This window comes from Carcharhinus amblyrhynchos, chromosome 6 (assembly GCF_965287045.1).
Source record: "Carcharhinus amblyrhynchos chromosome 6, sCarAmb.v2.hapA, whole genome shotgun sequence".
Lineage (NCBI taxonomy): Eukaryota > Metazoa > Chordata > Chondrichthyes > Carcharhiniformes > Carcharhinidae > Carcharhinus > Carcharhinus amblyrhynchos.
In genome coordinates this window covers 109,635,204-109,662,030 of record NC_137329.1, presented here as the reverse complement: position 1 = coordinate 109,662,030, position 26,827 = coordinate 109,635,204, and the positions used below count along the sequence as shown (strand labels likewise).

At 42.1% G+C, this 26,827-nt stretch overlaps 1 protein-coding gene across 2 annotated transcripts; it reads left to right on the top strand.

The window, feature by feature from the left end:
• Positions 1 to 66: 66 nt before the first annotated feature.
• On the top strand, positions 67 to 26,827 carry LOC145344544 (CD82 antigen-like). Of its 2 annotated transcripts, XM_080191737.1 has the most exons (10): positions 67 to 274; positions 5,740 to 5,804; positions 9,736 to 9,840; positions 11,737 to 11,809; positions 12,505 to 12,635; positions 14,606 to 14,680; positions 18,533 to 18,640; positions 20,650 to 20,802; positions 22,362 to 22,445; positions 26,057 to 26,827. In XM_080191737.1, exons 3-10 carry the CDS (start codon positions 9,775 to 9,777, stop codon positions 26,120 to 26,122), a joined length of 756 nt encoding a protein of 251 aa, XP_080047863.1. In that variant the 5' UTR covers positions 67 to 274; positions 5,740 to 5,804; positions 9,736 to 9,774; the 3' UTR covers positions 26,123 to 26,827. The 2 variants fall into 2 exon arrangements, with proteins under 2 accessions (XP_080047863.1, XP_080047862.1); XM_080191736.1 differs by lacking the exons at positions 67 to 274; positions 5,740 to 5,804 and adding an exon at positions 5,547 to 5,711.

Genomic DNA, 26,827 nt, shown 5'->3' with positions numbered 1-26,827 from the left:
CCAGTGCGCGCGGCAGCAGCTGCCGCATCACGTTCATTGTCCCGCTTCTCCACTTTGCACCAATGGCCCTTCAGCCCCAGTGTACTGGGAGAATCTCTGCCCTTTGTTCCCACTTCACTTTGGAAAAGCATTCATCCAAATTTCCTCCTTATCAGGTCCCTTTTTTGGATCAGAAAGATTTTAAAAACTGGAATTTTCTCATTCACGCCCCACCACTGGTGAGGACGGAGAGTTCGGCGCCCAGCAGCAGGGACCAGAGAATGCAGCGGGCGAGGTCAGAGAATCCAGGCCAGTTCGTTCTGTTTCTCTAGGGGTGGCATGATGGCACAGTGGTTAGCATTGCTGTCTCACAGCGTCAGGGACCTGGGTTTCAATTCCCAGTTTGGGTCACTGTCTGTATGGAGTCTGCATGTTCTCCCTATGTCAGCATGGGTTTCCTCTGGGTATTCTGGTTTCTTCCTGCAGTCTGAAAGACATGCTGGGTTTTTTTTAATTTAGTTGAATTACACAGCAATGAAGTTACTCTGAAAATCCCCTGGTCGCCACAATCGGGCATTTGTTCAGGTACACTGACAGAAAATTTAGTGTGGCCAATGCACCCAACCAGCACGTCTCTCTGTAATACTACATTTTGCATCCTCTCCTTCTCTCCTATGTACTCTATGACCAATATACCTTGTCTGTATAGCGTGCAGAAAAACAATACTTTTCACTATTAACTAGTAAACATGACAATCATAAATCAAATTAATGTGTCAAAGATAAGGAGCTATATAATTAACTCATGTTAAACTGTTTAAATAAAAATGTCTGTTCGATACAAAGTTCCAATATCTTTTTTATCCAGCTCACTCTTTCACACATATAAGCATTTTGAAGGACCTCAGCAAAATAAAAAATCATTGAGAAACAAGAGGACTTGCAGGAGGAGGCAGAAGATCCTTGAGCAAATTGGAGATACAGACCATGGGCAAATACAAAAAAAATTATGATTTGTTGCTTCCAATGATGTTAATTTTTTTCTTCCCTCTTGCCCTGTCAGCATTGGTTCATGTTGAAGAGTTATTCATTAAGTCCTCACCGCACTCTAATACATCTCTCAAATAGCCATTCTTCACAACGTGAGCCTCAGCAATGATTATAGGAACAGTGCAACGGGGACATTGCCCTCATCCAGTTCTCAGATATGCAAGTCATGGTAAAAAAAATTGCAGCATGCTGCTGTGCAGAGGGACCTGGGTATCCTTGTGCATGAATCAGGAAAAGTTGGTTTGCAGCTACAGCAGGTAATTAAGAAGGCAAATTGAATTGTGTCTTTCATTACTAGAGGGATGGAGTTTAAAAACAAAGAGATTATGTTGCAGCTGTATAAGGTGTTGGAGCACTGTGTATAGTTTTGGTCTCCTTACTTGGAAAAGGATTTACTAACACAGGGGTGCAGAGGAGATTCACGAGATTGATTCTGGAGTTAAGAGGGTTGGCTTATGAGCAGACGCTGGGACTATACTCATTGGAATTTAGAAAAATGAAGGGAGATCTTATAGAAACATATGAGATTATGATGGGCATAGATAAAATAGAAGCAAGGAGGTTATCTCCATTGGCAGGTGAAACTAGAACTAAGGGGCATAGCCTCAAAATAAGGGTGAGCAGATTTAGGACTAAATTGAAGAGAAATTTGTTCACCCAAGTGTTTATGAATCTGTGGAATTCCTGCCCAGTGAAGCAGTGGAAGCTACCTCATTGAATGTTCTTAAGGCAAGGATAGATAAATTTTGGAACAATATAGGAATTAAGGCTTAAGGTGAGTGGGCGAGTAAGTGGAACTGAGTCTACGAAAAGATCATCCATGATCTTATTGAATGGCAGAACAGGCTCGTGGGTACAAATGACCCTCTCCTGCTCCAAGCTCTTATGTTCTTATGGGGAGCAAGGATTCCATTCAAGACCAAGAACAGAATGTGATCGTAGTTCTGTTGTTCAGAAATACACCGGTACGCTGCTAAGGTCAGAAGTTGAAAACAAAACTGCTTCATCTGATTAATTTAGCCATCCTTAAGTACTAAAAAAATCCAATGATCCTGGTTCTATTATTGTATTAGTTATTTTAAACTGTGGAATATATATGGTGATCCCGTCCTAACAATCTGAGAATTTAAATTTATTTTTAGAATCTGGCTATAAAACAGAAGACTTTCTTAAGTAAAAGTAATGATGAAACTGAGATTATGGGACAACACAATTTGCAAGTTCCCCTCCAAGCCACAAACCATTCTGATTTATATCGCCATTTCTTCACTGTGTGTGTTCAAGATGATGGCTCACCATCACCTTCTCAGGGGCAAATAGGGGTGGGCAACAAATATTGGCCAGCCAAACACATCTCATGACTGAATAAATACATTTTTAAAGGTCCAAGAGTTGTACTATTGTCCATTAGAGCAGGAAATATTGCTTATACATGGCTCCAATTTCACACCGTAACTCTTAAAAGTTTACTTTTAATTGCCCTCTAATATAGAATCATAGAACCCTACAGTGCAGGAAGAGGTCCTTCAGCCCATTGAGTCTGCACCAGTGACAATCATATCCAGGCCCTACCCCCATATCCCTATATATTTTACCCACTAATCCCTCTAACCTAAGCATCTTAGGACACTAAGGGACAATTTTAGCATGCCCAATCAACCTAACCTGCACATCTGTGGACTGTCCTAACAAACCATTTTGTTGTATCAAAAAGATACAAGATTTCAATTCAAGGAGTCCCACCATCCCCTTTCTCAGGGAAACTTGGAATCAACATTCCAAAAAGTCATACACTCAAGTCAGTATAGGTAAATCCCATTTTTATGAAACAGATCAGGGCTGAGTTCATTCCGTCAAAAGAATTTTCCTTAAAATCGGCATTACGTAGTTCATCCTTAGAATTATTGTAAAATACACAAAGATAATAATAACATTGGAGGCCATGGTAACAAAAATGTTGATTATTGAACAGGTGAGTGTGCTTTCAAGTGATTTCACGTGTTTGAGGGGAGCAGCCAGTGCTGCAGCATATGTAACTGTCAGTTTACAACCCAATCACTTTCATTCATTCCCAGAAGCTGGGATTTCTCATAAAACAGTACTACCTAAAAACAGGATTTACCTGTAGTTAATCATACCTGATGCAAATAATGACCAATGTTTGACATATTTAAATATTAATATTTTAATGGTGTTACCATCACTGAATCCCCCATTGTCAACATCCTTGGGGTTACCATTGACCAGAAACTCAACTGGACTCACCAATAAACCCAGTGGCTACAAGAACAGGCCAGAGGCTAGCAATACTGCAGCAATTTTCTCACCTCCTGATTCCCCAACGCCTATTCACTATCTACAAGGCACAAGTGTGATGGAATACTCCCCACCTGCCTAGATGGGTGCAGCTACAAAACACTCAAGAAGCTTGACACCATCCAGAAGAAAGCAGTCCGCTTGATTGGCACCACATCTACTCCCTCCACCATTGACACTCAATAGCAGCTGTGTGTGCTGTCTACAAGATGTACTGCAGCAATTCACCAAAGATCTTTAGACAGCACCTTCCAAACCCACGACCACTTCCATCCAGAAAGACATGGTCAGCAGATACATCCTGACTTGGAAATGTATCACTGTTCCTTCGCAGTCACTGAGCCAAAATCCTGGAATTCCCTCCCTAACAGCGCTGTGGGTCAATCTACAGTCATAGACTGCAGCGATTCAAGAAGGCAGCTCACCACCACCTTCTCAAGGACAACTAGGGATGGGCAGTAAATGCTGACCAGCCAGCAACGCCCATGTCCCATGTATGTTACTCTGACAATATAAAACATTGCAGTTCAAATAATGCACAAGAGGACTCTGGTTCAAATCACCTGATTTAGTTGTAATCTGAACGCTTTCAATGTGTTACATTCTAACCTACACGTTATTGTGTATGTTAAATGACCCTAGCTGCCCTGCCTGATCTGAAGATCTTAAGCAGTTTCCAAATTCTACAAAAGTATCAATAGAACCTTGATATCTCCTGAGAAAAGTTCAAGCTGCGGCAGATAGAATTGTTAAAACAAATAAAGGACTATTGAGAATGAATTATTTACAAAAGTAATAACCAACACAGAAATATTTTTTGCAAATTCTCTCGTCCCTTCAGAAAATACGAGTGGATGTTGCAGACCATATGGAGTTTATTGGTTTATTTGCTTATAAAATCTTTCAATTATGATGCTGTTTGTACATGTTACATTGTTAAGTTCATGCTAAAATTCATGTACAATTTTATAAATCACTTTGCAAGTTGATCCCTAAACCAAAGAAAATACAAAGTTGTGATTTAATAACACTAGTAAATAATCTGTAAGGATGTTATTTATAATCATTGCTTAGTTTCACAATTGTTTAAAAGTTTAAAGTTTATTTATTAGTGTTAGAAGTAAGCTTATATTAACATTGCAATGGAGTCACTGTGAAAATCCCCTACGTGCCACACTCCGGCACCTGTACAAGTACATTGACGGAGAATTTAGCATGGCCAATGCACCTAACCAGTACGTCATTCAGACTGTGAGAGGAAACCCATGCAGACACAGGGAGAACAAGCAGACTCCACACAGGCAGTGATCCAAGCCAGAAATCAAACTCAAAGTCCCTGGCACAGTGAGGCAGCAGTGCTAACCATTGTGCCACCATGCTGCCTTATAATCTTTTTGTTAATGCAACTGAAAGGTTAGGAAAAAACCTCAAAAATTCCACACTCATTGGGCAGGATATTGTGGCTGCACTCGCCCGAAGACTGGAAAATCCTGTCCCGAGGTCAATGGACTTTTGCGTGGTCCACTCCTGCCTGCTATGATTCGTGGGAAAATTCTGCCCATTTGGTATTTCCTAAGAATGCAGGCGAGCAGTTGAAACTGCACCTTGATATAATATGCTAATTGAGTCACCAGTAGAAACTTATCAATTTGAGGAGGTTAATTTAAGTCAGAAAACACCCCAACCCATACCTTATGGGTCTGTCTACATAATTTAGCTTTGTCACTGCTACTTTGCAAACAAATTGTTATGCCAGCTTGCCCTGGACTTTGTTTTATCATGAATATAGAATCATAGAATTCCTACAGTACAGAAGCAGGCCATTCAGCCCATCGAGTCTGTACCAACCACAATCCCACCCCAGGTCCTGTTCCCACAACTCCTGCTAATCCCTCTGACACTAGGATCAATTTAGCATGACCAATCAACCTAACCCACACATCTTTGGACTGTGGAAGGAAACCAGAGCATCTGGAGGAAACCCACGCAGACACGGGGAGAGTGTGCAAACTCCACACAGACAGTGAAAGCTGGAATTAAACCTGAGTCTCTGGTGCTGTGAGGCAGCAGTGCTAACCAATGTGCCACTGTGCCGCCCATTTGGTTAAAGATGTAATAAAAGTTAATCACTAACCAACTAATTTATTTGGATTTATATTTAAAGGACAAGACTGTACTTTGGAGTCTTAATCTTTAAAGTAGGGAATATTGTGTTTCCGTAAGCTGACTGAAAGGAACTGATATTTTTGATCAAGAAACAAAAATGATAAAATAGAGCTTTAATAATGGACTGTTAGTACAATCTTCAAACTAGAAGCATATCGAATTATGTTAACAACAGATTATTGTTAACTGAAAAATTCTAGGTAAGTGAGTTTTGTTTTATTTTAACAGTATTACTTTGGGAGAAAAACTGACTGAACCTGAGAAAAGCTTAACTAAAGCTATTGATATTCTGAGTGAGTATCAACAGTTAGTTATTTTGCTGTAATTATAGGTGCCTATATCAAGCTTCAGTTTTGGTAGCTTGAATTATGCCATGTTTCAAAAAAAATTTATTTATAACTTGTTCAAGGTTTTGGAAACAATATGCTTCAATTGTATGGAGTTTTGAAAACCAATACTTTCTTTTTCTGACATAAAAGAGCAGTGGATCTCCATGTGCCACAGCTGTTTTTTGCATCTATCTAAACTGGGAGCAAGGCCCTGCCACCCAAAGAATTGGTGGGCAACACGCCCCTGCCAATTTCAGCAGCCCTAATGCCACCTTACACCCCAACAAATATTTATTGCCATAAACGGGACTTCCACCCCCACTCAGGAAGAAACCCCCCCTTCCCCCACGTCAACTGTCATCCACCCACCATCCTAAAAATTGAGGCTGGGCAACGAAACACCATCAAGTAGCTACTTAAGAGCCTTATTTGGAGCAAGGGCAGCCTTTTAATCCAAGGTCCTGCCTGCGTGAATATAAAATTGCAATCAGGGAGGGCAGGAACACAGAAGGAATCCCATCCATGCAATTTCAGTCCCCTCTCCTCCCTCCCCCAACCCCAGCTACAGAACCCACTAGGGGAGCTTAAAAGTCTTGCCAGAAGCAGGAGTAGGCAACTTATCCCATAAGCTTGCTGAAATCCGAAACAGAAAACATGTGAAAAAGTGGTTTGATTTCCAAGTTGTAATACAGAGTGTAGATTTGAGGATTCTGGAAATAATTTGGACATGGATAGTACCAGAAGCAATTATCCACTCTCTTACTGGGGCCATTTGGAACTTCAATTCAAATCCTCCCACTATGCTAATATCTAAATTTATGTGGACATTGATGCTGATTCAAGTGATCCTTTAGGCCAAAAGTAATAAATAGGAAAACATCAAGAATCAAATAGATTAACATAACAAAAACTGAAAAGATTGCCAGAACTGTAATATGATGTTTTTAAAAGGTGAAAACCCCATGACAGTACATCAAATTTTTTTTTATTTCCTCCTTCTTTAACCATGACTCAACCTATCAGTTCAGTAAAATGTTTTATTGATCCTCTTCTCTTAACCTCTGAGTTGCTCCCACTGTGCCTCCCTAATCAAATGTTTTGCCAACTTCCAGCAAAGTTACATTAGCTGTGCAGAGGCAGCTCTGAGGAAATTCTAAGCCCACTAGGTTTAATACATTGACTTAGAATTTGTTATCTGCACACTCTTTTTGCTTGGTAGTCTCTACTTCTTGTTGCCATGTTTTGTGGAACATTTATAGGACTGGAAGAATGTAGGACTTGGGAGAAAGAGTAGGTAATTCGGCTCTTTCTACAAGACCATGACTGATCTGATTGTGATCTCAACTCCACTCTGTTCTCTGCTACCCATAACCTTTGACTTACTTGTTGTTGGCTGGGTTTTCTAACGAGGTGACAAACATACTCAGGAAGCCAATGTCACTGTGTAAAGGTAAAACTTTATTAAAAAAACAGTGATCAATGGAAGAAATTATATCGATGGTCTCAGGTACAGAATACCTGGACCATTTGAATAAGCTCCCATGTTATCAGTAATAAAAAGGACGGTTATACATTTTCTTCATCTGATTCTCTACCTTACATTAGTTTAAAAGTAATTTCATTTAATGTCCATACATCAATATAAATCTTTGTCGGATGCATCAGCCAATTGCTTCATACTTTCCAGCATAGTGGTTTCTCACTTGTCCATTATCAACTGGGCATTACACCCATCCTGGCTAAAGCTCCTTCCCTGTTGCCTGGATATGGTAAACACTACGGTAAAGGTCAAAGCTCACGTTCCCACTTGGCTCACCGCCAAGTTGAGTAGATAGTAGATATGTGTTCCTGTGCCCAGGGCCATGATAAGTCTGTGCCCGGGCCGCAAACCAACAATTCATAAAATTGCAAAATATGTACCCTCATAATTATCTTGAAGATATGAACCTGCTAATTAAGCATTCCCATACCTTTGGCTCTTACCTACTGAACTTTCCTATTATACCTTTCCGTACCTTGCATTGACTAGAATGTTTAATCACAGTAAAATACTTGGAAATGCGTTCAAAATATCAACTTACATGTCTTAAAATAGTTACTTGTTTTAATTCTCTTACCGCATTCGCATGGGAGAAAGTTATCATTCTCTACCTACTGTTAGCCCTGCCAGTGTCTGTATTCTGTCTAGAAAAAATAAATGTAAAATAATCGCTTTCACTTCCTATCAAAAATATGTTTAACTCTGCCTTGAATAGATTCAATGACCCAGCCTCGACTGCAGTCTGGGGAAGAGTATTACGCACTCCTTCTGAGAAAGATAAAAATCTCATCTTATTCTTAAACTATGTCCTATTGTTCTAATCTCTCTAACAAGTGGAAACATCCTCCTAGTATCAACCCCATCAAGTCTCCTTAGGATCCTCTGGGTGGTGGGGGGCCGGGGTGGGGGGGGGGGGGTGGTGGGGTTTGTGGTGGGGGGCGGAATTTCTTGATCCAGTTTTCAGAGGGCAGGATCGGAGGTGGGACAGGAAACCCTGCTGGAGTTCCAAAACACAGATTACACCAGCAGGATTTTCCATTCCGATTGCCTGTGCACCACCCCCTACCCTCCACCCTGTCAGTAACATAACTAGAATCCAGACAGTAAACACTGAGATCCCCATTTGAATTAATTTAAATCTAATTATCAGGCCTTTATGCCTGATAGCTCTCCCCTCCCCAAGATTGCCCATTCACCTCACAGTGATGATAACCAGATGAGCAGGTGAATACATCCCCGGAGGTGGGGAGTTGTGCCAAGTAGCAGTGCCAGGGCAGGGAGTGTTTTTATTGGGGTAGAGTGAGGGGGCAAGTTGGGGGGAGGTGGCTGTGTGTGTGTTTCCATGGAGGGGGTGATCTGGCAGCAGGGTGGGGTTCTATTTTTATATTTTAGTAGCAGGACGTCCTTTAAAAAATTGATCTTTTCAAAACTAATGCTGCCTCACCAGTGTGACGTCACGGAACCCAACCCTGAACTTTTATTCATACAAGTCCCTAAGAATATGACAGAGGAGATTACCCTTGGATCTGACAGCTCCCACACCACTATGCCATTCTGTCAAAAAATGAGAAAATTCTGCCCTGTTTCATGAGATCACACCTCACTCTCCTAAACTCCAATGGCTATCGGCCCAACCGGTTCAACCCTTCTTCATACGATAAGCCCTTAATATCAGAAGTGAATCTCCTCTGAGCTGCTTCTAAAGCAATTATAGGTAGCATTTTCCCAAAAAACAAATATCTCCAAAGGAAGGATATTTAAATTTCACTCATTCAAGATTACCATTCAATTATTCAATTTGACTGCTATCCTACTTGCATAGGTTCCGCTTAGTACTGACATCTGGTCTTTTAGCCATTGAGGCTGCACCAGATCTCTGCCACTCCCAGCTCCATTTTTTAATGAAACCCAACCATGGCTCCTTTGAATCTTAGCCTTGCCTTTGAAATTTCCCACCACCAGCATGTGAAGTACTGCAGGTTGGATTGAGGGCAGCCTACATTTCTCTCTGCATGCTAGTTACCTAACCCTGCAATTTGGAACATGGTAAGGACTGGGACTTTACAGTGGGCAGAAAGACGGCTCTCTCACATTTGGTGGCACAGTAACACCATCAAAAATATCAGGGCCTGTGACTTACCTAGTTAAATCATTTGCTTTCCTTTAATCAAGCTCTACCCAAAATCAAATGACTTGTATTACTTAAGGTGTTGGGGGAATAAGGAACAAAAACACAATTGTTGTAGAAGTTTGGCATGATCTAATTGAATGACAGATCAGGCTTCAAGGGTTGAACAAACTTATCCTGTACCTATATTCCTATATCACTATGTTCCTATGTTTACTTACCTACAGGGACATTTTGAAAACCTATGAGTGCTGAGAGAGAGGAAAATGAAAGGTGATGCGAAGATACAAATCCTCAAATACTTCCTGAACATATTTAATGGAATCTTCCTTGTAAGTATATTGTTTAAGTACATTCGCAGCATCAAAGGAAGTGTATGGACATGTTCCTTAAGGTATTATAGATTGCCAGTGAATGTGAAAATTGTTCAAAGATACCTTAATTTTGATATCTGTAGGGAAGCAGGGAGGAAGGGTAGTTGTAACAAACAGGAATCCTGGATGAAGAGTCTTCCAGACTGGAAATGTTGGCTCTATTCTCTCTCCACAGATACTGTCAGACCTGCAGAGCTTTTCCAGCATTTTCTGTTTTTGTTTCAGATTTATCAGGGGGATTGAGAAGTTGGCTAATTGGAAGGCCAGGCCTATGCTGGATAGCTGTAACCAGGGATCAAAGTGGTGGTGGGGGTGGGGTGTGGTGGGGGACATAATAGAGATCAGAAAGAGTTCATGTTGTCGTTAGAGAGATTGGGTATTTACGAATATGAAAAAGTTAATGGCAAAAGGTTGGCAGAGCTATCAGAGTTTGAGGGAGTTTGGAAATTCCCTGAGCCAAACAAAGGTGTGTGATCATGGGGAGGATCTGATTACATGAAGAAAGCAGAGGTAGCTCTTGCTTCTTCTGGCCCACAAGCAGTGCTGTAAAGGCACTTAACTAACGGACTCAGCCGTTCAGCATAGTAAAAATGCTTCTTTTGTAGTCCATCACAATCTGTTTAACTTCTGCGATTTTCAGTAGCCCTTGTTAGCTCCCTTAATTAATTAAATTTCTCCACTGTGTAAAACTCCTTCTGCATTTGTTTTATGCTTTTATTTATGCAGAAAGTAATTTTGACATTCATGGATATTATCTCAGGGTTTCAAAATGTGAAGGGTTCCACCTGGAGTTCTGGACCCTTAAATGTCTCTGAAAAGAAATCAAGGCCGGAATTCTCCTGTCCTGTCTGCCATGGGAATTGTAGCGGGGGAGAGGGGGGTGCATGCAAAGGTCCATTGACCTTGGACAGGATTTTTCGGCTTTGAGGCAAATATGGCTGAAGAATCCTATCCCATTTCTCTGAAATTTCAGCCTCTAATCTTGTACCAAATGTTTTATAGTTCCTCATGATAAAAAGGTGCTCTCTGAAGTTCAGCACTAGATTTACAATATTCATGTTGGTAATTGTCATTCCAATTAAAATACTAGGTTTTCTTTCCTGAAGTGATTCTTCATTTCATATTTAATGATCATTTCTAATTCATTAATAAGTTCTAAATTTAATGATGTTTCTTTGTGCACTGGTTGCCAAATTGTATAAAAAATTAATGCCAGGCTACCTTTGTTAATATGGTTCCTCCTTTGGATGAAACTGGCTGTTTCCCAATTAGTCGAAAAGCGATTATCTGTGACCACAGCTATTTTTTTCTCTTCATAGAATCCCTGCAATGTGGAAGAGGCTATTCGGCCCATTGAGACAATTCCGCTTCTCTGATAGGCTATCTTAGCCAGGTCCTCTCCCCCACCCTATCCCCATAACCCCACACATTTCCAATGGCTAATCCATCTAACCTACACATCTTGGGACGCAAAGGGGCAATTTAGCATGGCCAATCCACCTAATCTGGTAAGAGAAGAGAGGAAACTAATGGAAAAGAAAGAGTAAACAAGAAGAAAGATATTGGGCAGCTTCAAGTATCTGGGCGCTCCCAGGCTGTTTATGCCCCACTGCCACTGCAGTGAGGACTGAGAATTTGGCACTCAACCAAATCTGTATTCACCGCAGGGAGACCAGAAAATCCCACCAGTGTGAATTGCTGGAAAATTTTGTCCTCTGTATTCACTCAAGTGAAAAGTATATTGTATAGATAAAGACTATTTTACTCGAAGTGCAGCTACACTGCTGTTTAGGGTCAAATAATAAATCATTACGCTTTTTTGGCAGTTTTTATTTTAACGCGTTCTTCTTTCAGATTATTGGAGCAATCATTTTAGCATGTGGCAGTTGGATCTTATGGGATGGGAACAGCTTTATTGGCACGCTTTGTGAGTACATTTTGTTAATATACACAATAGGCTGCTGGAGAAAATTATAATAGAACTTTAAAAGAAAGAGCTCAAACTTTAAATAGCTTCATTTTTGACATTTAATTATTTTGTATTCTTCAAAATACATTCACTATGATTAAGTGTAATATATTTACCCATACATCAATTATAAGTTAGTTTATTGTTATGTTTGAATAAGAAGACCAGTGGAAAGTGTGGAATATCTTTTAGAGTTTATTTATTAGTGTCACAAGTAGGCTTACTTTAACAATGCACTTAAGTTAAAAATCCCCTCGTCGCATGTTCCAGTGCCTGTTCGGGTGCATTGAGGAAGAATTTAGCTTGGCCAATTCACCTGACCAGCACGTCTTCCGGATTGTGGGAGGAAATCAGAGCACCCAGAGACGGGGAGAATGTGAAGACCCCGCTCAGACAGTGACCCAAGCCGGGAATCAAACCTGGGTCCCTGGCACTGTGAGGCAGCAGTGCTAATCACTGTGCTACTGTGCCGTCCCGAAAAAGATTATTTTCTTGATCTCTGGATCTCATGAATGAAAATTTAAGATGACTGTTGGTACTTTATTTTAACAATTGAATTAAGACCATTGTTTTCATAGCAAAATTGACATATTTTACAAATGTGAAAGTACATTTTCTGAGTTTAGTTACTTATTGCTTTCTCATCTGCTCAGTACCTCCAGACCATCAAAATGTCTTAAGTGTCAGCGCCTACGGTTTGATTGCGATTGGCATCACTGTTACCATTGTGTGTTTGGTGGGATGTATAGCAAGTATAAAAGAAGTAAAATGCTTGTTAATTCTGGTAAGTTTAGTACACTTTGAAACTTCTTAGCATCAATGAAAAATATTATGTCCTGTACAGCCTCTTTTTTAACATAGCACCTTGATTATAAATATTGTGTTCATATTATATTTGGCAATAGCAGATGTAAAGTCTTCTGTTTTGGTCTTTTAAATGATTACTGCAAAAGTATTAAATCACTTTTATCCCACAAGAATGACATCTCCAAGTCTTATTTTCATTGTGTCTACCTGAATTAAATTACAATGCACTGAGAACAATCTCACTCTGATCCTCAATGCATTGAGAGATCTCAGTTCTTCGATGTTTTCGTCAATATTCTGCTCACAGAACTGGAAGGAAGCGTGAATGACTCAATCATTGGAGGCAGACAATGATTCCCATTTTCGAATTACAGCAGTTGGGATTTGGATTTCGAGCTTGGGAATTCCCAGTCCTCCATTACGAACATTTGAATCGACGATGCCATCGGTTGTGTGGGGTGGAAGATGCAGGAATTGCTTGACGGCATTGCGGACGAGCTGGTCCAGTTTGATAAGCGTATTCTGAGACGCTTCAGATAGGATCAAGTGGAAATAGAGTCTCGGGATGACATAGACTGTTAGCAGCTCCACGCGTTGCCTTGGCCGGAGAGCTGCTGCCTGTAAGCTGGAAATCCAGGTCTTCAGTCTCTCCTCCCATGCCCCTTCTTCAATGCCTGCCCAAGGATCTATCTGGGCTCCCAGGTATTTCTCAGTATCTCCGTAAACCCATGCATTTACCCTGCTAGTCCCCCTGTCACTTAGGGGCAATTTAGCAATTTAGGGGCAATCTAACCCCCACATCTTTGGACTGTGGGAGGAAACTGGAGCACTCGAAGGAAGCCATGCAGATATGGGAAGAACATGCAAACTCTGCACAGACAGTGACCCAACGCCAGAGTTGAACCCGGATCCCTGGCACTGTGAGGCAGCAAAGCTTGCCACTGTGTTGCCCAAAAGGAAAGTCTGAAACCCAACCAGCCAGCAGCTGCTGAGGTCCAGGCCCAGGCTCCATTAACAGCCTGTGGCTGGCCCAAAATGAGAGCAGCTCATTAACTTGAGCCAATGAAGACTGGACAGTTCAGAGACCACTTGACCTGGAGTCAGACAAGTCATGGGGAGGGTTAATAGGTTTGTGGGAGTTTTAAGTTTAGGCTTATTTATTAGTGTCACAAGTGGCACTGGTGGCCAATTTGCTATTACATTTTATACTTTTGCACAAAGTCAAAATTACCCTGAGAGAAAGTGCCGCCTCCTCTCCAACCTCAAAAATGGGTGGCATGGTGACACAGTGGCACTGCTGCCTCACAGCTCCAGGGACTTGGGTTCAATTCCCAGCTTGGGTCACTGTCAGTGTGGAGTTTGCACATGGATTTCCTCTGCAATTAACATTAACACTGCAATGAAGTTACTGTGAAAATCTTCTAGCCACCACACTTCGGCGCCTGTTCGAGTACACTGAGGGAGAATTTAGCATGACCAATGCACCTAACCAGCATGTCTTTCGGACTGTGGGAGGAAACCGGAGCACGTAGAGGAAACCCATGTGCAAACTCCACACTGACAGTGACCCAAGCCGGGAATTGAACCCAAGTCCCTGGAGCTGTGAGGCAGCAGTGCCACTATGCCACCATGCCACACATTTTGGAGGTTGGAGAGGAGGCGGCACTTTCTCTCAGGGTAATTTTGACATTGTGCAAAAGTATAATATGTAATAGCAAATTGGCCACCAGTTACACGTCTCTTCTGATTTTTATTTACCCTCTTAATGATTTCAATGGAATAAAAATTGGAAGTGGTTTAAAGAGAGCTGCTGGTTTTCCACACTATCACACAAAATAAAATGTACCTCCTGTCTCCAACAATGGAATTAAATCGTTCAACCAGAAACCTTTTGGAAATACTGTTCGCAGTATTTGCACTGATATATTTTTATTTTTTTGTTTTCAGTACTTCATATCCCTGGTCCTCATTTTCATTGTTCAACTTGCTGTTGGATTGGCTGTACTTTCACAATATAACAAGGTACATTTTGCCGTTACTATGTAAAGACGTGACAATTAGTTTATAGAATTATTGTAAGTTAATTAATGGATTAAGCCAAAGTGAAGATTTTTGACCTTGAGTTCCAGTTTGTTGTATTATAAATTGGGGTTGGGTGGAGGGGGTGCTTTTGTAGTGCAGCGGGCCGGGTGCCTTGAGCAGAGGCCGTTTTGCAGACTCCCCACTGGGTGCCTTGACCTCCACGGTTCTCCGGGCACTGGATTGGCAGAAATTGGTAATTTCAATATCATTAGCAGACCAGGACTGAAGTCTCCAGGCCAGCTGGTGTTCTTCACCACCCCCCCACCCCCCTCCCCAGGAGTGGTTCATTCCAGTGGGGTTTAATATAGCACCCCATTTACAGGGATCTAGCAGCCTGACATCACTGGAGTGAAGGTAGAGCCAAAAGAGAGTTGGGTGCTGGAAAGGGTACCCCCAGAAATTGACAGCTTGGCAATCTCACCCTGGGTACTACCCAAGGAGCAAAAGTGCCAATAGCCAGGAGGCACCTTGGTACTGCCCATCAGACACCAGACAGTGCCATGGCAGCAGAGCCTGAGGGGGCGTGGCCTCTGAGGCAGAGATTGGTAGTGGTGGGATGGGGTCCCACTGACATTCAGCAGAGAGATTGCAAGCAGGGGGAGGGAGACCAGTGATTAGGGCTGGCCATCGAGGGGAGAGTGTGTCAGCCTGCTGGGGTCTTGGGGCTGCGAAGGGGGGGAGGGTAAGGGCTGTGGGGGAGGGGCCGACATTGAGGCGGGCAGGGAGCAGGGTGGGGAAGGTCGAGGCTGGCCCGGATACATCGGGCGGGGGGGGTGGGCGGTCAGCAATCGGACCTTGGGGAGGGTTGCATGGCTGGCGATCGAGCTGCCAGCAATCGGAAGGCTGGCAGTGTAGGGTCACTGCATATACGCTGACCTCGGTGCTGTCAGATCGATGCATAAACAGTGGACCATTCAGCACCATACTGCCAGCCTCTCCAGAAGGCCCGCTAATATTTGGACTGATCCACACTAGTGCACTCTGCAGTGTACAGCTTGTGGGAGACTCACTTTGAAAATCCCGCTGAAAAAAACATCAGGATTTACTCCAATTTTCACGCAAATTCGACACTTAGAATTTTTTTGGGAGAATCACTCCCTGGATCTTTCAAATTATATTCTATTTTATGAATAAGAAGGTGATCATAATGAATGATGATATTCTGTGCTGTCATGATCTTTGCCTGATTTCATTAATAAATCTCTTGTAAAATCCTTGAAGTTGTCTATCCGCATTGTTAAAAATGTATTCCAGCAATGTACAAATTGACCTCATGTGGCAGAATATTAAATGTGGGAAAATAATATTCAGTCTTTGCTACATTTCTCCAGCATTGTAATGCCAACTATTTGCATTTAATATTTACATTATCATACACAATGGGTGGGATTTTCTGGCCACACTTGCCCCAACCAGGAAAATCCTGCCCTAAGTCAACAAACCTTTGCATGGTCCACCACCTCCTCCTCCCCTGCCTCCGCTACGATTCCTGTGACAGGCAGGATGGAAAATTCCCCCCAATATATGCAAGCCCTATATATTGATTCTTTTAAATACAGTTCTGTTTTGCTTTAAGAAAATGTATTCTCTGTCCAAAACTATGAGGAGCATGGACAGAGTGGATAGCCAGAAGATTTTTCCCAGGGTGGGAAAGTCGATTACTAGAGGGCATAGGTTTAAGGTGTGAGGGGCAAGGTTTAAAGGAAATGTACGAGGCAAGTTTTTTACACAGAGGGTGGTGGTGCCTGGAACTCGCTGCTGGGGGAGGTAGTGAAAGCAGATATAATGGTGGGTTTTAAGGGGTGTCTGGACAAATTCATGAATAGGATGGAAATAGAGGAATACAATCCCTGGAAGAGTATGTGGGATTTAGTTCAGTTGGGCAGCATTGTCGGTGTAGACTTGGAGGGCCAAAGGGCCTGTTCCTGCCTGTTAATTTTCTTTGTTCTTTGTATTTTCCTACTGTCTGACATAAGGCATGTACTATTTCTCATTCAATTCCATCTTCTGTCAAATGGTTTTTAAAAATGTTTTTTGCTCTGATGTTGCCCAATTCCTGACATACAGCACTCACAAACACAGAGTCACAATCATAAAGCGCAAAAAGACCCTTCGGCCCATCGAGACTGCACCGACGATATCCATCAGTAAAGTTGCACTAATCCCATTTTCCAACAATTGTCCTATAAACTTGAATGTAATGATGTTTCAAGTGCTCATCTAAATATTTTTCAAAGGTTGTAAGGTTTCTCGCCTCTACTACCTTCCTATGCAGTGCATTCCAGATTCCCACCACTCTCTGAGTGAAATACTATTTTCTCAAATCCCCTTGGAATCTTCTGCCCTCACCATAAACTATGCTCACTTGTGATTGACTCCTCAACCAAAGGGAATACCTGCTTCCTATTCACCCTGTCCTTTCATAATGTTATACACCTCAATTATGTCCCTCCAACCCCTCAGCCTTCTCTGATCTAGAGAAAACAATCCAAGCCTATCTAGTCTCTCCTTCTAGTTCAAATACTCCATCCCAAGCAACATCCTGGTGAATCTTCTCTCTGCCCCTTCCAGTGCAATCACATCCTTCCTACAGTGAGGTGACCAGAACCACACACAGTACTCCAGCTGTGACCCAACTAACATTCTGTACCATTTCAACATCAGCCCTTGCTCCTAATCTGTATGTCATGACTGATAAAAACAAATGTCCCATATGCCTTCTTAACATGCACTACCATGTTTGGGAGTCTATGAATAAGTATCCCAAGAATCATTCAACATTGTTTAACTGTTTTAACATTGTGGGTTGGATTTTATGGCCTCGCTTGTCCCAAAACCCTGTAAAATCCTACCTGAGGTCAACGGACCTTCCTGTGCCCTGCCTCCCTCGCCTGCTCCAATTTCCATGGCGGGCGGTGGGGGTTGGGGGGGTGGGGGGTGAGGTGGGGGGGTGGGGTGTGGGGTGGGGAGGATGGGGTGTGGGTGGGGTGGGGAGGTGGGGTGGGGGGGGGTGGGGGCGTGGTGGGGGGGTGGGGGAGGGGGGCAAAATTCTGTCTGTGATTCTGGTGACGCACCTAAGGCCTGGATGACAGCAAGGAGCCTCAACTGGGAAAGCAAAAATAAGAACAAAGTTAGAAGATTAATGTAATATCAAATCAAACCTGAGGTTGCAATATACCTCAGAAATACAGTGAATGTAAAGATCAGCCAAACTTTACGCTGATGGTGACATTATCAGAAAGAGTTGGTTTGGCTACATAGCATTTCCTCATTCATTTTCTCCACACTTAATTGCATGATTGGAAAAGCTGCTCATGTATATGTGACATATCAGAGGTGTTCATGAGTCATTGTGGCACAAGTGCTGTTCCGTGTGGGCGCACGGCTTTCTCCCCCATTTGGCAAAAACACTTAGTGATGTCACGAGAGCCTAGTTAGTTAACTTCATTGAATTAATCATTAGTTCTTTAGCTCTTTCTTTATTTTACCAGTGTCACTATTTCATGCACGTAGGAGGTTAATTGCCAGTTTGTAATGCTTCTGAAAGACTTGCTTCTGAGTCAGTGTTTTGTATCAAGAAGCGACTGATGCTCAGCAAATTAATATGAATGGTCAGAATACCAACACCACTACTTGACTCACCATACATTATTGATTTAATTGTTAGTCACAAATGTCTCGGTTTCAAAGTCTTCTTTGTGCAGCTAGAAAAGGATCACCTATTAGCTCCGTTGTGCTGCTGGCCTTTGAAAGAAAGTTCAACCCCTATATATGTATATTTAATTTTCACAGATCGTAACTACCATGAATGAGAAAACCATCGAGGCCATTAAACATTATGGCAATGACAGCTTTTCAAAAGAATTAAAATGGAATCTTTTGGATGTCATACAGAAAGAAGTAAGTTTACAAAAGTCAAGCACACAATCATTGAAATGTTTTAACCAGGATCACTTCCTCTGCCATTGCTGTTGTACCATTCTCGATTACTTGTAAAAACCATATGATGTGGAACAAAACCTTCATTAAGCAGCAGTCTGCAAGCAAGTCTTGACCACCTAGATGTGCACTGAAGTAGCAGCTCATGCTCACACTACTGCATACAATACAGGATACGTCTACACTTATAGCATATCCTTCCAATGTTACTCACATCATGTATAGTAACTCTGTACTGAGCACCTAACTTCCAAGCCAGTGTTTTGATATGCAGTTTTCAAGCAGAGAAATTGCCCTTTTTATTCTGATGCAGTGTCCAGCCTCACTTGCTAATCCTTGTCAAACTTGGCTACTACCCGCTCTGCCCCAGGTTCCTCCAGGCTCAGATAAAAGTAAAACACTGCAGTTGCTGAAATCTGAAACAAAAACAGAAAATGCTGGAAAATCTCAGCAGGTCTGACAGACAGCATCTGTGGCGAAGGGTCATCCAGACTTGAAACGATGGCTCTTCTCTCTCTCCACTGATGCTCAGACTGTATATGGCTGAACTCAGGATTATTACTCAGGATTGTCTGATGCTCTCTTTTCCTACAGATAGATAGTCAGGGATCTTCATGATTCTTGCCTTCCTACCTGAAGATTTGCTTACATTGGGCTTATATTCTGGTGGCCCTTAAACTTAAATCTCGTGGTTTCACTTGGAGAGAAATGTTTCTAATCTAATCAGTGTAGAACCCTACCTTATATATTTAAACAATCCTGTTTCAGGAGAGCAGATTACTTGCCCATTCACGGGGACAAAGGAAAAAGTTTGAAGGGGACTGACAATAAATTTGGGCCCTTTCTGCCACAAGGATTTAGACTCCATTTATCTCCAACCCTGCCATATCTCAGCAACCCTCTTTTGTTTCAAAGCCCAACCAAGTCCTGTTGGATCACAGTATCGCTGATCTCAGACTTCCCCCATTCTCCACTCCAAGACCTCATTACTCCCAAACACCTAATACATCCTCAGTGACCCCCCCATTACATTCTGAGATACCCCACTCTATTACATCCTCAGTGACCCCACCCTATTACATCCTCAGTGACCCCATCCTATTGCATCCTCAGTGAACCCACCCTACTTTAGAAAGGATATAATTGAACTAGAAAGAGGTTGAACTAGAAAGATTTACTAGGATGCTACTGGGGTTCGATGGTTTGAGTTATAAGGAGAGGCTGGATATATCTGGGACATTTTTCCCTGGAGCCTAGGAGGCTTAGGGGTGATCTTGTAGAGGTCTATAAAATAATGAGGGGCATAGATCAGTTAGATAGTCAACAGCTTTTCCCAAAGGTAGGAAATCTAAAACTAGAGGGCATAGGTTTAAGATGAGAGGGGAGGAATACAAAACGGCCCCAAGGGCCAATTTTTTCACACACAGGGTGTTTGGTGAGTGTCTGAAATGAGCTGCCAGAGGTAGTAGTAGAGATGGGTACAATTTTGTCTTTTAAAAAGCATTTCGACAGTTACATGGGTAAGATGGGTATAGAGGGATATGGGCAATTTGGACTAGCTTAATGGTTTAAAAGAAAGAGTGGTGTGGACAAGTTGGACCAAAGGGCCTGTTTCCATGTTGTAAACCTCTACAACTCTATCCACACTGCTCCCTAAACTTGAGAAGACCTTTGAATCCTAGGACCTACATAAGCCTACCCTATCTTCCAGAACTTTCCATGCCAGTGCTTCTTGTAAACCCCTCTAATACCCCTGAACCCTGGCAACCCAAAGTATTACTAGACCCTGCAAATCCACCCCAGTGCTGCTAGATAGTGAGGTCACCCCAAAATGGACATGTTGACATTCCTGGTAAAATAACTCTATTTTGTTCTTAGAGAACAGAGTGAACAGCACTACAAATCTACAAACAAAATAAATACCTATTGATTACTAACTCTTTTCAAATGTTATTTGTTTTGTATCCTAGTTTCAATGTTGTGGATATTACAATTCTACTGACTGGGAACAGAATGACCTAATGTTGTTGAATAAGACACTGCCTTGCTCATGTAGCAGTTACATAGTTGTTGATTCTACTTTCCCCTGTACTGTCGTGGAGGGTGCCGACATATACCCAAAGGTAAGGTATTAAAATACTTTCAATTTCTCTATAAATATCAACTGAGGCGAAACAATTGTAAATTTGCATATTTTGAATATGAGTTGAGTATAACTTCTCATATTATATATAGATCAGTACTAGGCCCACACTTTAACTCCCTGGGCTCTTCTTCCTCATTTAAGTGAATCCCTTTATTATGTCTCGTTGGGATGACAGCTACTTCTTTCTCCTGGGCAGTGCTGTGTTCCCTCTTGTTTGTGGGAATTCTGCTGGGAGCCCACCCTGCAAACATAACTCCAACCCAGGAAATAAATGTGATCAAAGTCATGATGGGATCATTGGTTAGGGGGGAATCAGTCAGGAGTGGAGGTGGGGGGAGGGGTGGGGTATCAGGTGATATCCTTTGGACTGGGGGGAACTGACCAATCGCTCTGTGTTCTGTTGCACAGAACGCTCTGTGTTCTGTTGCATCATGCTCATGCGTGATACCACCCTTTAGCGTGAGCAGCCGGCTTTCGGGCAAGAATAGACTCCATCCACTCCCCTTACTGGCATGAATCACACTTTGTCTCTTTTTCTTTGCACTAAGCGCCATAAAATCATGTCTGGAAGCTCACTGAAAAAAAATAGTTGCCATTCTCTCCACACATGTTCAGCACTTGGAATATTTTTGGTAAGATCATTCCCTGAGAGTTTAAAAATCTATCTGACCTTTGAATATATTTAAAGGACCGCAGGCTTTGGAGTAGAGCGTTCCAAAGGTCACAACCCTCTGAGCAACAAGATTTCTCCTCATATCAGTCCTAAATGCCCTCAGACTATGACCCTTAGTTTTAGATCCACTAATTCTAGTGTCTAGGGATAATTTCAAATAGGCATATGGATTGGACAGGTAAACAACTAGATAATGAAGACATGGCAAATGAGAAAAGTCAAATCTGAGAATGCATAAATAATTGTTGCATAGTAACACCGAGGGCCTGATTTTACAGGGCGCCATTGTCCCGCCCTCCTAACTAAAACATCCAGAGTGAGGAGATGGAGGGTAGCCCGCCCACATGGGGAACAACTGCCCTGCTGGAGGCTGTACTTCAGGGAGCTGGCGGCCAGTAAGAGGCTGACATTTCTCCAGTATCAGTAGCATCACTGGGAGTGATTATATTGCTGGGGCTGCACCTAAAACAAGAGGGGTGAGTGGTCTTGGATTGGAAATGGCAGATGATTCTAGGGTCTATCTATGGATTGAGTAAACAGGATTGAGAGACCACGAGGAGCGGGGAATCTTAACATCTTGTGGATGGCCCTCCAATTGGTCCATTATTAAGGAGGAAGTTACAGGAAAGTTCCTGCCTTTATCCCTGCAATCACAGCCAAAACTGGGAAAGCAACCATGTGTGAAACAGGAAGCAAGTTAATCCAGATAACAAGTGTGAAATATTTCATTTTAGGTGGTAATATTATGTGGTGATTGTCAAGGCTTTTTAAAAAATATATCCTTTTACGCTTGGATTGATTCTTTTAAATACATATGGTCCATCCAGTGTATTGCATAACCAATTGCATATCTTATCTTACAGGGTTGCAGTGAAGAAATAAAACAATGGCTTAGTGGTAACATTTTTGCACTTCTTGGAGCTGCTGCTGTGCTTCTTCTAGTGCAGGTAAATTAAGTCATTTTGCCTTCAAATATCAGGATCTTGGCTTAAATTACTAAAAGTTCAATCAAACGTGAACTTGTTGCTCAATGAAAGAAACACTTCTGACATGAGCTAAATGCTACCAAACCCTCTCTTGGCACTCAGTTTCCAAAATCACTTTCCTTATTTCTGATATCAATACAGGTATTGGCCAGAATTTTCCAGCCATTCACACTGGCCAGATTCTCCAATCCTGCCGGCAGCGCACCCGTGTTTAAGTTTTAAAGTTTATTTATTAGTCTTGTGAATAGGCTTACATTAACACTGCAATGAAGTTACTGTGAAAATCCCCTAGCCGCCAAAACTCCAGCGCCGGGTCCCCAGAAACATTAGCCAAGTTTCTGGATTAATAGTCTAATGATAATACCACTAGGCCATCACTTCCCCTTCTTTATGAAGGTGGCATGAAGCCAGGCTCAGCTGTGAAGGACTCTATTGCTAAGTGAGTCTTGAGGTAGTTGTGGAAGAAGTTGCAATGAAGGAGTGAATGCGTGCTAGGCAGTTAATTGGAAGTTATAGAGAATTGTGCTCTATTTAATTTGGTTTCAGTGGATTCATTGTTAAAGACAAAAAGGGTCTGTTCACTTCTAGTGTGTAGAGAAAGGAGAGGGAGAGAATTGGCTTACTTGTAATTTCTGAGAATATAGTGTAGCGGTTGCAAAAGATCTATTTCTTTCGTTATTTATTGAGAGGCGTCTCTTTGCTCACTTATTCATGAGGAGCTGACCAGAAGGATAAACGTAAGAGGAATAATTGTTGTAGTCAGCATTCACTGCTGATGTGAGCCTGATTAGACTGCTTTCCTAGTCCATTTTCTTTTGCTGCTTAAGACACGTTTGGTAGCGATGCAGAATCAGATCATTGTATTCAACTAGCCTGTTGCGGAATTCAGCATGAGTACATGGTCAATTCAGACGACACATTTCTGTGTGATTATATGATTCCTTATTAGTGAGTTCACCATTCAATATAACATCACATCTATCACAATTTATAATTCCAGCTGACTGCACAGTGGTTTACTCAGAGTATTTATACCAATTCCAACTCTACGGGTGGGAATTTACGGCCACGCTCGTCCCAAGACTGGAAAGCCCCACCTGAAGTCAATGGGACCTTTCCTGTCCTGCCCGCAACAATTCCCGTGGCGGGCAGGATGAGAAAATTCCACTCTACGTCTCTACATTCCCCACATTCTAACACTAAATTCCAATACATTAAGATGCACACAAGGCCTTGATATGTCGCCAAGAAGACATATTTATTTTCATTTCAGCTTTTCCTGTGATTCAGTTACCATGGTTATATGCTCTGCTTGAGCTCTTCAGTCACTTTATTACAACAAATACTGACCAAACCAACATGTCCCAGAACCTTAACACATGGATGAATGACCTTTCTCCAACCAGGTCTGTTTCACAAAATATCCCTGTCCAGCAAAACAGAAAGCTGATTGAACTCATTGCTTGCTGACCCTAGAAACAATAAAGTAAATGGGCAATATAAACCCACATTCCTACAAGCCTGACCATAGTTTGAATTTTTTATGACTGATGGTGGTGCACAGAAATATCATTCATCACATAAGCCTTAAGAAAATATTTTTTCTTTGTGTTGGATCTAAGGGGGCATCAGGGTCCTCAACTCTCCAGCAGAAAATGTCAAGGATATTCACCTGTGGCTCACCTGTACACGCACTGAATACTTGGAGGGGCGCTAATTAGTTTCAGGAAGGGTTTCCATCCCCGCCTGAGCCCCTAATTAAATGGCCAATAGTTCTCTGGTCCCAGCAGAGCCAGCAGGAGGTGTTGTCACTGCTGGACTACATCCAATCCCCAGTGCTGAGATGCAGGAGATGGAGCAAAAGTTAAGTGGTGGGGGTGGGCAGTAGTATGGCCATGGCCAGGCTAAAAGATATTGCTGACGGGAGCAAGGAAAGGTGGGGGCTGGGGTAGACAGACGAGGCGTGAGGAGACCTGGGGGTGGGGGATGGGTGTCCGGGGCTACTCCATGAGCTCTGAGGACCATTAAAGAGGGAAACCGTGTTGCCTATCACCAGCCAGTACAGTAGAAATGCCAGGCCGGATGTTTGGTGTGAGCCTCTCCTGCTGCTAGTTAAATCCAAGCAGCAGTGGGATAAGACCCTGATGTGGTCAATTATTGGTGACTTAGGGGCCTCAATTGACCCATAGGCGGTGGGGGGGGAGGGGTGCTGGGGGGAGGGGGGAGTGGGGTGGGGGGCACCTGACACCTCTCCCCGTATTGATAAAATAGCAGTGGGGTTAGATGCATGAATAGGCATTGGGCATGGTGCCCCTGGCATTTTACAGACCCCGTCTGCAAACTTACCACTGGTTGGGATCCGTAACATCCACCCATTTGTTTCTGTGGCTATAATAAGTTCTTCTTATTAAAAAGGAAGAATTTTGTCAGAAATACTAACTGCAAAGAATTTTCTTGAATGTGTTTAATGTGTGACCCAACATACAACGACCGCAACAATTCCTCCCCATCCACATCTTGAACAGAAATGCATTTTTGTCTTGGAAAATTACATTAAATGAGAGTTGGGTCAAGTTTCGGGAGTGGAAAATTTGGAGAAAGTCCATTGACTTTCGACGGCGTCGGAAAATCCCAGGTGTGGGCGAGGCTGGAACATTCTGGCCTTAATATTGAATTTGATTTTAAAATAGGCTAGAACGCATGATGGGAGCAAAAATCTAACACCTGTCTGTGTCTGATTACTTGTTAATATATTTTGAGTGCTCTATGAAAACAGGTTTAGTTACATTCAGGCATAGGCATGTGCTGCAGAATTAAATATTCTTCCACTGCACTTGTTTTGTCATGAATTTGTCTCTTAGCCTCTTACGCCTGTTAAGCAAGAAGGTTAGCCAGTATGCATGGGGTAAATTCTGATCTTCAATGCTTCTCCCCCTCTGATTTTCTGTCCACCAGTTCTCTTCATGAGAATTGCAGAATATGAAATATTCCACCCCTGTCAATAGTGAGGAAAGTCACCATCTTACTGGAGTGTTGCTGTGTACCACAAAGGACATGGAGATGCTGGCGTTGGACTGGGGTAAACACGGTAAGAAGTCTCACAACACCAGGTTAAAGTCCAACAGGTTTATTTGGTAGTAAACGCCGCAAACTTTCAGAGTTTGCCCCTTCGTCACTCCCACTCACCTGACAAAGGGGCAAACCCTGAAAGCTAGTGGCGTTTATTACCAAATAAACCTGTTGGACTTTAACCTGGTGTTGTGAGACTTCTTACTGTGTTTACCACAAAGGACTCCAGGCAAGCATCAACCCGCTCAATGCACTACTGATGGGCAACAGAGAACCTCAAGTTGTTAGGAGCCTAGAAGTGACTTGCTGATATTAGCTGACAAAATTAATGTGTTTCTACAATACTCCTCTGTTAGCATTCCATGTGCTACCATTGTTTCAGATGCATGAATATTTGTGTTACAGTGGTTGACAAAGGAATATTATCCGATAAAGTCACTAATAATCATTTGTCGCTTGTGATGTTTGCTTCACTGTTGTTTAATCTGTTGATCTCTCCCTAGGTATTGCAGTTCATCATGGCTGTGTATCTGTTGAAATACATCAAGAAAAGGAAACCACTGATTTAAAAGAGAAACATACCAGACATGAACCATTTCTTTCCCCCTTTGTTAACATGAATCATAACCTTCTTTTGGTCAGAACCAATTCTAATCTTCTCTTGCCTGGTTTGCCACATCACAAACAACAAAGAAACATATAGTACAGGAAGAGACCCTTTGGCTCTTGAAGTTCGTGCTGATCATGATGCCCTGATTGAACTAAAAAATAACTTTCTGCCCTTACTTGGTCCATGTCCCTCTATTTCCTCCCTATTCATGTACCCATCCAGTTGCCTCTTAAATGTTGCTAATGTGCAATGAAATATGGCAATTTATTTCACAAGGTTGTACTTTACCATGGTTTTATTGTGTGCTTTGGATTTAAGTTAGTGCACCTCACTTTAATCATGCATAAGTTTAAGGATGGTGAGTTCCAATTAATCCTACCGTATAATTGAAAAGTGAGGTGAATATGTAACAACACTGGCAACGCATTAATTATATTCTTCCAGAATTCGTGTTGTAAAACACAATGAAAAGGATTTGTATGGAGTTTGAAAATGGATTTTATCAAATCATGTTTCAAATTAAACAGAAATATTGCCCCGTTCCAATATTGGTTAATTTGTCACATTTCAGTTTTTCAATATTCAAGTGATTTTTGCATTGTGAAATGATAGAAGTGTAAGGTAATATGCATCATTTTCTGAAATAAATAATCAGTTTCCAAAA

What these genes read in the sequence shown, in the direction of transcription:
- LOC145344544 (XM_080191737.1), top strand. Translation starts at nt 9,775, where the DNA reads ATGAAAGGTGATGCGAAGATACAAATCCTCAAATACTTCCTGAACATA. An exon ending in TAAAATGCTTGTTAATTCTG is followed by an intron (nt 12,636 to 14,605) that starts GTAAGTTTAGTA and finishes TTTTGTTTTCAG; the next exon opens with TACTTCATATCCCTGGTCCT. An exon ending in TGGATGTCATACAGAAAGAA is followed by an intron (nt 18,641 to 20,649) that starts GTAAGTTTACAA and finishes TTTGTATCCTAG; the next exon opens with TTTCAATGTTGTGGATATTA.